This window comes from Sceloporus undulatus, chromosome 1 (genome assembly GCF_019175285.1).
Source record: "Sceloporus undulatus isolate JIND9_A2432 ecotype Alabama chromosome 1, SceUnd_v1.1, whole genome shotgun sequence".
Lineage (NCBI taxonomy): Eukaryota > Metazoa > Chordata > Lepidosauria > Squamata > Phrynosomatidae > Sceloporus > Sceloporus undulatus.
In genome coordinates this window covers 237,335,588-237,350,279 of record NC_056522.1, presented here as the reverse complement: position 1 = coordinate 237,350,279, position 14,692 = coordinate 237,335,588, and the positions used below count along the sequence as shown (strand labels likewise).

The 14,692-nt window shown below is 42.3% G+C and overlaps 1 protein-coding gene across 3 annotated transcripts in view; it reads right to left on the bottom strand.

Moving 5' to 3' along the window:
* Window positions 1-2,285, bottom strand: part of ZNF148 (zinc finger protein 148) — a 54,203-nt gene extending 51,918 nt beyond the window's left edge. For all 3 annotated transcript variants that reach the window (XM_042473493.1, XM_042473511.1, XM_042473502.1), the window contains exon 1: window positions 2,189-2,285. In XM_042473493.1, coding sequence (XP_042329427.1) covers window positions 2,189-2,277 — 89 coding nt within the window. In that variant the 5' untranslated portion in view covers window positions 2,278-2,285. The remainder of the gene's footprint in view (window positions 1-2,188) is intronic.
* Window positions 2,286-14,692: the final 12,407 nt, after the last annotated feature.

Below are 14,692 nucleotides of genomic sequence, written 5' to 3'. Positions count from 1 at the left end.
TGTTTGGCAACAGGAGCCCTCTAATCCGATTTTGGTGTGTGATAAAGCCAGTGACATATTTCTCAAGTCGGATCAAATCCGTTAGCCACATTCAGCCTGGGGATGTTTGAAAACTGTAACGGCAACAGCTCTGTTGGTGCAAGAAGAAAGCTTGCAAAGGACTTTGAGCAACCATTAACCGTTTACATGCTGCATACCATTCTTACTCTTTAGAAACAAAAGGAAAACATGGCTGACATCAGACAGAATAGACAGGCCACCAAACAATCCTGCTTGCGTGAAGAATTTCCCTGCATGACCTGTAACACTTTTGATCCAGCCTCCTTACCAGCCCACTGAAACAGGAGGACGGTTTGAAGCACCATCCTAGAGTCTGTTTTGCCCGGAGGCGACTACATATGCGGAGAAAGAGAAGGCCTTTGGAAAATACAATAGAAGGGGAGGAAAGGCGGAAGCAAATTAGAAATCTCATTGGACCAAAGCTTTAGCCCATTTTCTGTATGGTTGCTCAAACCCTACAAGTTCCTTTGTCTCTTCCCCATCTCCTCCCTCTCTTTTCCTTTCCCCCACCTTCCTAAAAGGAGGCACCCCAGGATAACTAGACATATCCTTTTCCTGGACATGTCTTCCATTTTCATCCTTCTGTCCAGGAGGAGTTCCCCCAAACGTCCTTCACTTTTTAGATGACTGAGAAGCATGAATTACATTATATGGGTGTTTTTTAAGCTTTTTATTGTGGAATTCAACAATGTCCTCCATTTGAGCATAACTAAGAACATGGATTTACATTTATTAAGGTGTTTTAAGCTTTTATTTTCTGTCCATGGAGGGATTCCCATAACATCCTCCATTTTGAGCATGATTTCCCCTTAAAAGCTTGAATTTACATTTTATACGGGTTTTGTTTTTTTTCAGCTTTTATTTTCTGTCCAGGCGTAATTTTGAAATGCCCTCCATTTTGAGCACAACTAAGAAGCCTGGGCTGAACTCTATATGGGTGTTTTAAGCTTTTATTTTTCTGTCCAGGAGGAGTTCCCAAAAAACACCTTCCATTTTGAGCATGGCAAGGAATGTTTAGAGATTTTTATTTTGGGCCGTGTCCTCCCTTTCCCTTGGCCGGGCCTTTATTGTGCGCTTGTCTGGCCCTCCTTGGGGTGAGGACACACCTGGACACCACCACCACCACCACCTTTTTTCTGAAGGAAGCAAGGGAGGGCGGTGGGCTGGCTGGCTGGCTGGGAGCTTCCTCGTCCATGGGGAGAGGGGTAAGAAATAGTCATCATCATTCATCATCATCCAGACCTACCTGGCTGGCCCTTTTGTAAAGAGTCCCCCTCCTTCCTTCCTTCCTTCCTTTGTTATGGCTCCTGGCCTTGGGCTGCCAGACCCACAAAGGGTCTTCACGAAGGGGGCTCAGGACCTAATAATCTGGGTCTCAGCTCGGTCTTTATTTCTAAACAAGGCTCCCGAGGAAAGGGGGCTGGGAGAGGAAGGGGGGCTCGAAGGCCTAATTTCCCCCCACAATTATACTCTTATATACTATATATATATCTATATATATATTATATATATATATATTAGTTATCTATAACAAATATATGAAGTCCCCTTTCCCCTTACATTCAGGGACTCAATAAGCTGGGTCTTAGCTCGTCTTCTTTCTGTACCCCTCCCCCAGGGATATGGGAGAGAGGAAAAGGGAGGGGCCAGCAGAAGACCTAACCCCCCCCCCTCTATTATATATTATATATGTAAGACACTAACAAAACCTAAGTCCCCCTTCCTCTCACATTCAGGGGTCCCCATAAATTGGTGTCTGAGCTTTGTTCTTCCTGGACAAAGTCCCCCAGGATAGGGGGCTGGGGGGGAGGGACAAGACAGGCCTAATTCCCCCCTATATACCTCTATCTGTCTGTTCTGTCCGTCTATCTTGGATATTACAAAACATGAAGTCCCTTTGCCCTCACCTTCACGGGCCCCAGAAGCTCTCCTCCTTTTCTGAACAAAGCCCAGGATATGGGGCTGGGGAGGAAGGGGCCAGGAGGCCTGATCCCCCCATCATAGATATACGTCTTCTTCGTCGCCCCATAGTCTTCCTTCCCTGCAGACAGGCCCCCAGGGTGTCCCCCAACCCCCCAACCCCCCCCCCCAGCCGAGGCCCAGGCCCTTCTCCCGCTGCCTTCCTTACCCACAGCCGAGGAGAGAAGGGCCGAGGGACAGGGGTCTGTATGGGGCTCCGAGCCCCCAGGCCGCCTCGCTCCGGCCCCGATGCGCCATGATGTTTGCGGAGGCTGTCGAAGGCGCAGCGGGAGCCAGGCGGGATGTTGGGATAGGCCGGTCGGGAAAGCGCAGCCGCCTCCTCCTCCTCCTCCTGGCGTGACAGCCGAGAGGCCTTCGCTCGCTGCTCGCTCAGAAAGTAGAAGCAGCAGCAGCGCCGCGGTGCACCATGGGAAGACGCCGCCGGATCCGTAACCGCCCACCCGAGTTCCTGTGGGGGCTTCAGGATCCTCTCCTCCGTCCCTTTCTCCCTCCCCCGGCATTCATTCCACCCCCTCTCCTGGAGGAATCCCAAACGGCCTCCATTTTGGAGAGGGCTAAGGAGCACCAAGGTGACCAGAAGTCCTCCTTTTTCCCCAAGACATGGCTACATTTCATCTTCTTTCCAGAAGAATCCAAAATGTCTCCTTTTCCAGGCTATGGCCTACATTTTTCTCTCCTGGAGGAATCCCAAAACGGCCTCCATTTTGAGAAGGGCTAAGGAGCACCAGGGCGACCAGAAGACCTCCTTTATTTTTTCAAAGGCCCTGTCCTCCCATTTGAGACTTCTCTCCAGGAGGAATCCCAAAATGTCCTCCATTGTGAGCTAAGGAGCACCACCGTGTCCTCCTTTTCCACCATGTCCTACATTTCCACCTTGTCTCCAGGAGGAATTCCCAAAATTTCCTCCATTGTGAGCTGGACTAAGAAGCATGAATTCACATTTATATGAGTGTTTTTAGCTTTTACTTTGGGCATGGCCCACTTGTTTTTCTTGCCTGCCCACCTTGTGCGGTGCCTTGTCCTCCTCCTTTGCGGTTAGGACATCCGGTCACCCTGTGAAGGAAGGAAGGAAGGAAGGAAGGAAGGGTGGCCAGAGGAGGACCCAACATTAGGATATTCGTAGGAAAACAATAGCTAAAAACCCTTCACTCTCATGGATTCATTTTGTCTGGGTTGTTTAGACCTGGGTTCAAATCCCAGCTTGGCAATATCCTCCATTTTCCCCCTGAATAATCCTCCATTTTGTGCATGACTTTGGGCAAGTCACGGTCTCTCAGCCTCTGAGAGAACATTATGAAATAAAAGCTACAAACACTCACAGAATTAAGAATTCGTGCTTCTTAGTCATGCTCAAAATGGAGGAAAGTTTAGGAATGTAGGGCATGTCCTGGAAAAGGAGGATGATTTAGAGCAGGTTTCGCATTCCCGCTGACCATGAAAACCCATTGGGTGACCTTGGCCAGGTCACACTCTCTCAACCTCAGGGGAAGAAATTTTGGAGATGAAGTACTGAAAGGCAGGGTGGTTGGTGAAGGGGCTCAGCAGTCAGCTTCATAGGGCAAAGGGGGCAGTTGTGGGCAGGTTATGATATGCTCAGGCACAAATTTAAACCATGTGATGTATCGCAATATTTGGGAATCTTGCAGCACCTTTGAGACTAACTGTGAAAGACGTTGTAGCATAAGGTTTCATAGACTTGATCTACTTCCTCAGATGTGTACAAAAGCTTACACAAAACTTCTTTTGCACTGTTAGTCTCAAAGATGCTACAACATCCCTTTGCACTCTGATATTCCAGACTAACATGGCTATGTCTCTGAATTCTGCAATATTGGGGGGGGGGCGTTTCCAACATAATGGCAACCCTAAGGTGAACCTATTGTGGAGTTTTCTTGGCAAGTATCTTCAGAGGGGGTTTGCCATTGCCATCCTGAGGCTGAGAAACTGTGACCAAGGTCACTCAGTGGGTGTAACATGGCCAAGCCCAGATTTGAACTTTTACTGATGGCTTTTGTACACCACACACATTTTTTATGAGCAAGAGTGAGTCAGGACAGGTACCCTGGGGATGGGTGAAGGGGAGCATACGCTGTTATGTATTTAATTCAGCTCGTTTTTAAAAGTACATTTCCTCAAGTAAACCTCCATAATAAACCCCACAAAACAATAGAAATGCAGTTTAAATATAATTAAAAGCATTTTGATAATGCATACATCATCTTAAAAACAAATACAAAAACTGAGGAGGTTGCATTGATAATAACAAAACAATTTTTGTTATTTTGTTTCTGGACAATTTTGAAATTATGTGTCACCTAAGTCAGAAGTAAGGATATGTACACTTGTTCCAGTAGTTATGCAATACTTGAAGTGGGACTTCCAGGAACAAGTCAGTCACTTTCAGCCTCAGAAAACCCCATGATAGGTTTGCCTCAGGGTTGCTAGAAGTCGGAAATGTCTTGAAGGCACACAGTAAAGTACCCTTCCCCACATTAAAACATGAGTATGACGTTACATTCTTTTTTTTTTTTTTAAATCTCTTCCAAACTCCTGGGGAAGCAGTTTTTTCTTGTCATGTCACAACATTACTCATGTTAAACCTGGCTTTAATAAGAGAAGTTTCCAACCCAGTTTAAGTATTGAAGCACAGCTCCCAAACACATGAGATTCCATTTTAAAAGTATTTCTGAGCTTCTGTAAAATGGCTTGTGGATCCATAAGTGTCCAACAACAGAAACAACAAGAGGGAAGGGGCAGACATGAACATACAAGAACAAGTTAAACAAAATTAATAACCATGTGTCTTATATTCTCACTAAATAATGCTGATTAGAATTCAAAGAGTGGATTATCTTCATCCTGCCTCTCATTATAGTGGTCCCACTCACAAACAGTTGTGTGACAAGAAGGTGGCATTTAAAATATCTGAAGATTAAGTACTCTTAAGTATCTACCATCAAAACTATACCTTCTCATATACTTTTTTCAGTTAAACTGATAAAAGGAAAATACTGTATTATTTAGCAAATTTTGAAGTGCAGGAACATGAATACATATATATAATTTAGCAGAACTATAAGTGATAAAGGATAGAGACAATCTTGACCCCAACCCCAGAGCTGCTCTTTGTAATAATGACAGCTAGTACAATGCGAGCAGGAGTTGCCTTGCCCTTGATCCAAACTTTCTTAGCACAGGTTTTTTGTGGGGGTTTTCAGGCTATGTGGCCATGTTCTAGAAGAGTTTATTTCACCAGCATCTGTGGTTGACATCTTCACAGATGCTGGCGAAACAACAGTAATAAACTCTTCTAGAACATGGCCACATATCCCCAAAAAAACCCACAAAAAACTATGTATGCCGGCCATGAAAGCCTTTGACTTTCTTAGCACAATTTCTCAGCAATATTTAATATTTTTTTTACTGTTCTCTGTATAATTTAGGCTGTTTAAGGGAAGATAGTCCTTCAACTCCCTCCCACAATTCCTAGATTTAAAAAACTAGGAGTCTTCTCTATGAAGAGAAAGGATAAATAGTAAGCAAGGAAACAAAAATACATTTTAGTTGCATTTCTATATATCTAACTTGAGCATAAGTGCCAATTAATTTAATTGGGCCTAATTTCAAAATGATAAAGGATTACACAGAAAGTGTTCAATATACATTCCTAGCCACAAAAAAGGGCACAAAAGATTGCAGTAATTATAGAACTATTGCACTAATTTCACATGCAAGCAAAGTCATGCTCAAAATTCTGCAGCAAAGACTCCTATCATATATGGAGAGAGAAATTCTAGAGGTGCAAGCTGCATTCAGGAAAAGAAGAAGCACTAGAGATCACGCTGCAAACATACGATGGATGGTGGAGCACACCAGGGAATTCCCAAATAAAATCTGCATGTGCTTGATTGATTAGAGCAAAGCCTTTGAGTGCTTAGATGACAAATAGCTATGACTTGTTCTTAAAGGAATGAGAGTGCCACAACATAGAATCGTAGAGTTGGAAGAGACCACAAGGGCAATCCAGTCCAACCCCCTTCTGCCATGCAGGAACTCTCAATCAAAGCATCACTGACAGAGGGCCATCCAGCCTCTGCTTGAAGACCTCCAAAGAAGGAGACATCTGATGCTCCTGATGTGTAACCTTTAGTCAGGACAAGAGGCTATCCTCAGGACAGAATATAGAGAAACAGAATGGTTCCCAATCAGCAAAGGAATCAGGCAAGGCTGCATACTTTCTTCCCGTTTATTCAACCTGTATGCAAAAAAATAAAAAATCATTTGCACAGCAGGCTTAAATTTAGAGGCAGGAGGAGTGAAGATGTGTGTGTGTGCATCTAAGATATGCAGAGGACACAACGCTACTAGCAGAAACCAACAAGGACCAGGAGCAATTACTGAAGAAGGTTAAGAAGGAAAGCTCTAATGTTTATTTAATACAGAACATGGAGAAAACAAAATTAATGACCACAGAAGATCTACAAGAGTTCATCCTAGACAATGAGAAAATTGAAACAGTTTATGAGTCCCCATACCTTGGATCAAATATTGACCAGAATACAGACTGCAGTCAAGGCATCAGAAGAAGACTAGGACTGGGAAGGGCAGCTATGAAAGCACTGGGCAAGATCCTAAAGTGCGCAGATATAGGATGGGGGACACCTGGCTGAATGAAACTACATGTGAAAGGGATCTAGGGCATGTAACAGAGCGCCCAAGAAGGGCGCTCTGCCGCCGCCACCGGTTGCTGCATCCGGGAACCGCAGCGGCCAAACCGCGCGGTTCCTGGGTGTAGCAAGAAATGGGGCTTCTTTCTGCGACCCGGAAGTGGTGCTGTGAGGCGCTAGTCTGCAATCACGGTGTCACTTCCGCTGCGCAACATCTGGACGCTACGCGTCCGCGGCATCAAAATGGCGGCCCCCATGTGGACAGGCACCGCCATTTTGTATGGACTCGGTCCGTATTAGGGTTGAGGGGCATCCTAGATCCCTTTCAGATGTAGTTTCATTCAGAAAGAAGCGCCCTTCTCAACCCTAACATGTCCCTTCCTAACCCTAATATGCCCCTAATACGCCATCCTTCTGTAATGCTCCTAGGAGTCCAAGTAGACCACAAGTTGAGCATGAGTCAACAATGCGATGCGGCAGCTAACAAGGCCAATGTAATTTTAGAGAAGAGATGGTTAAGAGGTGATATGATAGCACTGTTTAAATGTCATATTGAGGAGGGAGCTAGCTGGTTTTCTGCTGCTCCAGAGAACAGGACCTGGATCAATGGATGCAAGCTCCAGGACAAGAGATTCCACCTCAACATTAGGAGGAACTTCCTGACAGTAAGGACTGTTTGACAGTGAAACACACTCCCTCAGAGTGTAGTGGAGTCTCCTTCCTTGGAGGTCTTTAAGCAGAGGCTGGATGGTCATATGGCAGGGATGTTTGATTGAGATTTCCTGCATGGCAGAATGGGGTTGGACTGGATGGCCCTTGTGATCTCTTCCAACTCTATGAATCTATAATGATGTTGTCTTGGCAGGATGATGTTCAGAGGAGGTTTACCATTGCCTTCCCCTGAGGCTGAGAGCATGTGACTTGCCCAAGATCACCCAGTGGATTTCTATGGATGAGCTGGGAATCAAACCCTGGTCTCCAGAGTCATAGTCCAACTCTCAAACCACTATGCCACACTGGCTCTCGAGTAGTTCTGTTCCTGTTAGCTATATGACAGAACTGTAACAGACATTTCACATTTAAGAATATGCTGCACTTTCTATATTTTTACTTTCAACAACGTTCTATTTTCAGTAAGTTTGCACAATATACATTCGTGAATGGGAAAGGAATTATTAAACTCAACACTTTTTTTACATTTTAAAAAGTAATTTTAAACATTTGTAACAAAGAGTTTTCTTAAATTTCAGTGTTGTTGCCCAATCGCTTAAATGATATAAAAATACAGGGAAAAGATAAAACCACAAAGAGAAAAATAAGCATAATATACACAATAGTAATGACTAGAATTTCTGCACTAGAGTTGAGGTATCACTCTTTTTCATGTAAATACTATTGCATAAATAGTGTTTTAAGGCTAAAAATGCAAATTAAAATACTGATTACAAGGAGGGAGTGAAAAAAATAGCACCAATCAGGAATGAAGTAAGAATGGCTTAAAAAAATAAGTCATACTGCATTTTTAAGACTAACAAGTTTTATTTGGCACATGCCTTGGGCCCTGCAGCCCACTTTATCAGACGCATGGAAGGAAACAGTGTAGTGTAGGCAATTGTTGCAGGGGGTTTATTTTATTTTGTCATTTCAGCATACCACGCTAACATATTTTCAGCTGAAAGTTCACCGAACACGCCTCAAAAGTGAATGGAAGTTACCTCCTTCCAGTTTTTTGGCCAATTCTCTGCATTTCAAGTATATTTGGAGTGGTGGTGGAGTGAATCGGGTTGGAGTGAACATGTTTTGGACCACTTTACAGCAACTTCTTACCCCAAATTGGGAGGATGTGGGGAGGCTTTGAAGGGCTTATGAGCACCAGGGAGACACATGCAGCCTGCAGGCTTTCCCCGCCCCTGGAATATAGCCTGGGCTGATACATATGCAGGGCAGGCTGGAATGCAAAAGATACCAGAATGCTTATTTATGATCTTAACATTGGCCCTTAAAAGTCAGTGGTCATTGGAAGATGTCAACTACATCTAAACATATATAAAGAAATTCACACACGCATGGGGAAGACAGGTTTTGTCCAGTCCAAGCATAAATGAAGAGTTTTGCACCTAGCTATACTCTGTTAAGTGGGAAACTGAAAATTATAGGTAAAGGAAATGGCACAAATGGTGGTCATAGAACAAAGTCTGGAGCATTTGAGTAAAACAAACAATAGTAATACAGACAATCCTACAAAGATCTGATTAACCTATGTAGTAAGATAAAAAAGCCTTTGTGCCTATTCAAGCCAGAGGAGACAGAGTTTAGCTCCTTTGAAAGAATGCTTGTTCAAGTGTTTCCTTTAGAATCTGACTCTGAAGCTCTTCTCTTCAAGGACAGCTACCTTGAAGTCAGCCTCTTGGGAGTTGGAGGCGTTCTCCACTGGTTTCTAAATACTGTATAACTGTTTCTGATATCAGATTCTGGTGCTCATCCTTTTTAAATACTGGCTTGTTTTCCTATGTAAAATGTTGTAAGGTGTTGTTGGAAAAATATATATAGATCACATTGCAGGATGAACACATGAGCAAACTCCAAATGTTTTGTATTACATTATGGGGTCCTGTAATAGTGCTTTTGTAGACATGAGAACAGAATTGGCATCTATTTGCCTGTGTCAGGATTTCTGCTGTAAGGTCTATTGTTGCTGATGAGTAATCTTTCAAAGTAGGGTGCTGTTGGGTAAAGCAAGTGCAATCTTACTATCCAGAGTGAAAGCCTGGTAAGAAGAAAATCTGTACTGTAAGTGGCATTTGTTGGATTATACTACTTGTTAAATCTTTTTCACAAGCAGCCCAGAAAGCTTAAGCTGAAATGGAGAAGATCCACCTTTTAAATTCTGGGCCTGCCCCAATCACATTAAAGTGGGTAAGTGGATTGAAAAAAGGAATGGTTGAGGAAGGCATCTGCCTACTATAGCACCTTTTTTGTTCCTAAAATCAGATCAGCATACACTTGATCCTTGTGAAGGGTCCAGATTTAAACACATAGATCTGTCAACATCATTGGCCCCAAATAAGAAAAGAAGAATTACTGTATTCTCTGGTGTATAAGACTACTTTTTAACCCAGAAAAAATCTTCTCAAAAGTCAGGGGTCGTTTTATATGCTGGGTGTCATCTTATAGGGCAGGTGCTGAAACCTCCGAGCCAGACTCAAAAATCTGCGGTCGCCGCATGTGGGGGGGGGGGAGCTCAAAAACAGCCGCAGCCACATCCCCTCCATATGTGGCGACCATATGAAAGCAACAAGGGCGGCACTGTACAAGTACAGTAGAAAAAAATCCATTCACCAGGATTCGTGGAAAGAAGTGACTTAATACGGCCCCAATGACGAGGTGAGGGGGCGCCTCACCGGGAAGGTGTAAGTGAAGGGCAGAGCAAGCTGCAGGCTCCCCGGGGTATGGAAAAAAGAACCATGTTTGCACTACCGCTCTGATAACCTTGGAGACAGGGAGGGCTGGGCAGGCAGGGAGAGCTGACCAATCCAAGCAGGCTTTGTATACAACAAGTTTTCCTGCTAAATACTTGCATGTCATAAGTATTTGAAATAAAATTACCATATTTAAATCAAATCTGATGGTTTTTTAAATTTTTATTTGGAGTGCGTTTGAAGAGGGGTAGTCTTATACGGCGAGTATATCCCAAACTCTATATTTTAACTGGAAAAGTTGGGGGTCATTTTATACACCCAGTTGTCTTATACACCAGAAAATACGGTAAGAGCCCTAGCATAACAAAAGCTACTCCTTCTTCCGGGGCTGCACTGTCTGGAATCCTTTCTCAAATCATTTGGCAGCCTATACTTAGTGCAATTGCAGGGAAATTGTGGTTAAAGTACTGGCACAGATGTCAGCAAGGCTGTGATGTTTCTGTTCTGATGCTTCCACACCTTTCTCTCCCAACCCTTCAGCTGCCCACTGTTATGCTACTGTCACTGTGCTGAAATTATTCTCTCTTCAGGCTTTTGTATAAACCCAAATAAGCTTACTCAGTGTGCCAGAAGGCCACTTGCAGTGCCTGCAGCCAGCAGCACAGCTACCTGCCAGGGTGGCATCCCAAATTATGGCCCTATACAGACAGCCAAAATAAAGCTGCTTCGAGTCACTTTGGAGATATGGTGTTTCAATGATGCATGCATCCTAAGAGTCCAGAAGCCGCACCAAAGCCACGCTCCAGTCCTAAGGACTGGAGTGCAGCTTTGGTGCAGCTTACAGACTCTTAGGATGCATGCATCATTGAAACACCATATCTCCAAAGTGACTCGAAGCAGCTTTATTTTGGCTGTCTGTATCAGGCCTAAGTGTGTGTCTTCAAGTCATTATGGCAACCGCATGGATTTTATAGTGCTTTCTTAAGCAAAAAATACTCAGGGTTGGGTTTGCTAGTTCCTTATTCTGAAATATAGCCTGCCTGATATTCACTGGCAATCTCCCATCCAAGTACTCACCAGAGTTGACCCTATTTAACATCCAAGATCAGATAGGATCTGGTGCCTTTAGGGCAGTGGTTCTTAAACATTTTACTCCTATGACTCCTTTTACATCTACAAGCAGATGTTGCACTTCCCTCACTTGACATAGTGTATGAATAAAAGTATTTTGTTTGTTTAGTGTGAATATTTTTTCATACGTTCATGTATACAAAAATCCATCAGTGATACCTTTATTGGCCAACCAAAATGCACAATATACTTGTTGCAAGCTTTCAAAACTCAATGGGCTTCTTCAGCAGGCAAGATGTTACAAACCAAACAAGAGGAAAAAACAACTGGAGATGTTAGTCAGATGTCTGCATGTTGTTTCAGTCCTTAGTAAAGATGGCAACATTTTGCCTGATGAAGAAGCCCATGGTGCTTTGAAAGCTTGCAACAAGTATATTGTGCATTCAGGTTGGCCAATAATGGTATCTCAAATCGATTTTTGTTTGCATTTGTTAAATGGCCAACACAGCTACTGCTGAATGTTTTCTGTATTGTGAGATACTACGTTGTAGCTGCAACAGGGGAACCATGAAGAGTGGCCTGTGTACTGGGACCTCCAACCAAAGTAAAACAATTTTTTCTTCTTAAATTTGGACTGAATTTGCATGTTTTATCTCTACACCAACAAAATGTTCCTGATGCAAAAACATGCCAGTCTTCTTGAGGAATCCATTGTTCTCTGCCTACAAAGAGGCCTGTGAATGGAGACATATTGGATTGCAAAAGAGGGGTCCCTGTTGAGATGCGAATGGACTTTAAATTTCCTGGACTTTGAAAATCTCCCTATTACCACGTGGCCAGAAGGAGGAGGAGCCTGCCTGCAAAAGATATCATCGAAATCATAAAATCTTTACTAAGGATTGAAACAACATGCAGGACTCTAACATCTCCAATTGTTTTTTGTCCCCCTCTCCTGTTTGGTTTGTAACTTCTTGCCTGATGAAGAAGCCCATGGAGCTTCAAAAGCTTGCAACAAGTATGTTGTGCATTTCGGTTGGCCAATAAAGCCATCTCTGGTGGATTTGTTAAATAGCCAACACAGCTACCCCTGAATGCATTCATGTATGTTCATATTTTAACATCTTATAAGGCGATAGCTGTCTTCCTCCCCCTACCTTCATAACTACTATGACTCCCTTAGGCAGAGATTTCAGGTGCCTTCCTTGCCCTTTCTTTTCCCCTGCAGAAGATAAAAAGTTTGGGAAGGGGAAGAGGGGGATCAGGGCCTTCAAGTCTTGCCCCTGCCCCCGAGCAACTCTTTCACATCCAGAGGTCTCCCCCCACAGTTTTGAGAACCATTGCTTTAGGATAGTTAGGTCAATAAGTGTATTTTCAATGTCATTTATGTTGGGAACTGGTTGGGGACTGTAGATTTTTATGATTTCTGTATTATGTAATTGTAATTTTATTTTTGGGAACCTGCCTCAATCCAAATGGGAGAGGTGGGCTTATTATTATTATTATTATTATTATTATTACAATCCTAATATGTGGAACAGAAATTGAAATGCTGTTAATAACTTACTTTATGTCATTAGCTGTAAGAGCCGTCTCTGTTTCTTCACATGAAAATGTGAAAGATTTATAGGAAATGAATTTTACAAAGCACATTGCTTAAATACTCACAAACATTTTAAGGCATGGATGAAAGAAAAAGTGTTCTAAAGATTATCTAGTTAGTTAATCTATATGCAGCCTTTCGGGCTGAACCAAGCTCCCAAGGTAGCTTCCTCACAAATCTATGATAGAAGCAAACAACATTCAAAGCAGCCATCCAAGAGCCACCAAGCAGCAAGCCAGGTTATATACAGTACCTGGATATATTGAATCTAATACTTCCAAGTCTGTCTACCAGTAGTTGTGCTTTTATCTAGCAATAAAGCTGCTGAGACTTATCCCATCTTGACTTGAACTACAGTATGCTAAGTATGCTACAACCATTTCTTGTAAACACTATATATATATATATATATATATATATATATATATTTTCATTACAAATATAACCCATGAAATAAGATACCACTTCTAAAAACATATGACAACCAATAGTGAAATGTAGGCTTTTTATTTATAGCCATTTCATGTCCGGATAAATTCCTATGAAATTTGAGACAAGAGCTTTTAAAACAAATTCTAGAAGAAGACTAAACGGAAGCTAGAATTTTAGCACTTTCTAAAGGGGATATTATAGCAGAAAGCTACTGCTAATGTCACCAAAAGTCTTGGGAAATTATAATGTTGGATTAATTTAAAGGGGGAAAATATGTATTGTCTGAGAACATCTGATGCACTCGATAACAGTACATTTTTATACATGCCTACTCTGAAGTCAGCCCTATTAAATTAAAAGCGATTTAATCACAAGCAAATGTTTCTAGGATAGGGTCTGAGGTCCCATATTTTGCCACAGCAATCAAATTAAATCAAGATAGAATAATTAATTCCTTGAAAATTTCAACTCAAACATATACTAAATCACATCATTTCATTTATGTTTTTGCTTCTTAAAATTGTCTTCTGTTTTTCTATTTAAAAATGCCCAGTGTCACTAAAAGTAGTAAAATACAAATAAAAAAACAAAAACAGAGAACCCAAAGAAGTAACAACTAGTTGATCAAATTTCAACATTTACAGTTGCTGTAATATCACAGGAGGCCAAAGGCTTGCTGGAATAAAAAACTGCTTTGCTGCTGGAGGAGGTCATAACAAGGCTTGCAAACAGCTACAAGGAAAACTCTTCTTTCAGATTCTCACTGATCACATTTCAGATGTCATCAGAACAGAAATGAAGGCTTCTCTCAGATATCTTGAAACCCAAATAGGCTTGGCTTAAGTCAATAGGCATTTCAGGCAAGTTGATGCCAGGTCATATCAGTGTTTATAGATCATAACCAGCACAGTGAATTGTTCCTACAAACCAGTTGCCTATGAAACTATTCTAACAGGAGTCACATGCTGTACTCCTATAACTAACCCCTAAGCTGTAGATTTCTGTTAAAAATGGCATTTCCAGAATCTCTTCAAAAATAGCCCTTTAATAGCATATTTGTCCAAAGATGATATAGCTTTTGCCACTGTGGTCGGCTCTGACATCTCTGTAAGTGGGTTCACTAGCTGTAGTTGTGTAAATGTCTGCTTGACCACCGTTTTAAACCCTGGACACTTGGTTCAGGTCTGAATGCAGGGGACCAACCATGTGTTTTAAATAGGAGAGCTCATGGGATTGTTGTAACTTGAAAAGTCACATACACCATCCTGTGTTCAGGAGCTGCTTTGGAGTAAATCCAGTTGAATTCAGTGGGATCTGTTGCCAAGTAAACATACATGGGATCAAGCTGTACAAATATTGAAAACTTTGCCTGATGGTTTGAATTAGAACCTAGAGAGTGAGAACAAACACATTAAGAAGAGAGGAAATAGGGCTAATTTCACAAATAGCTCGTGGAAAAGAAA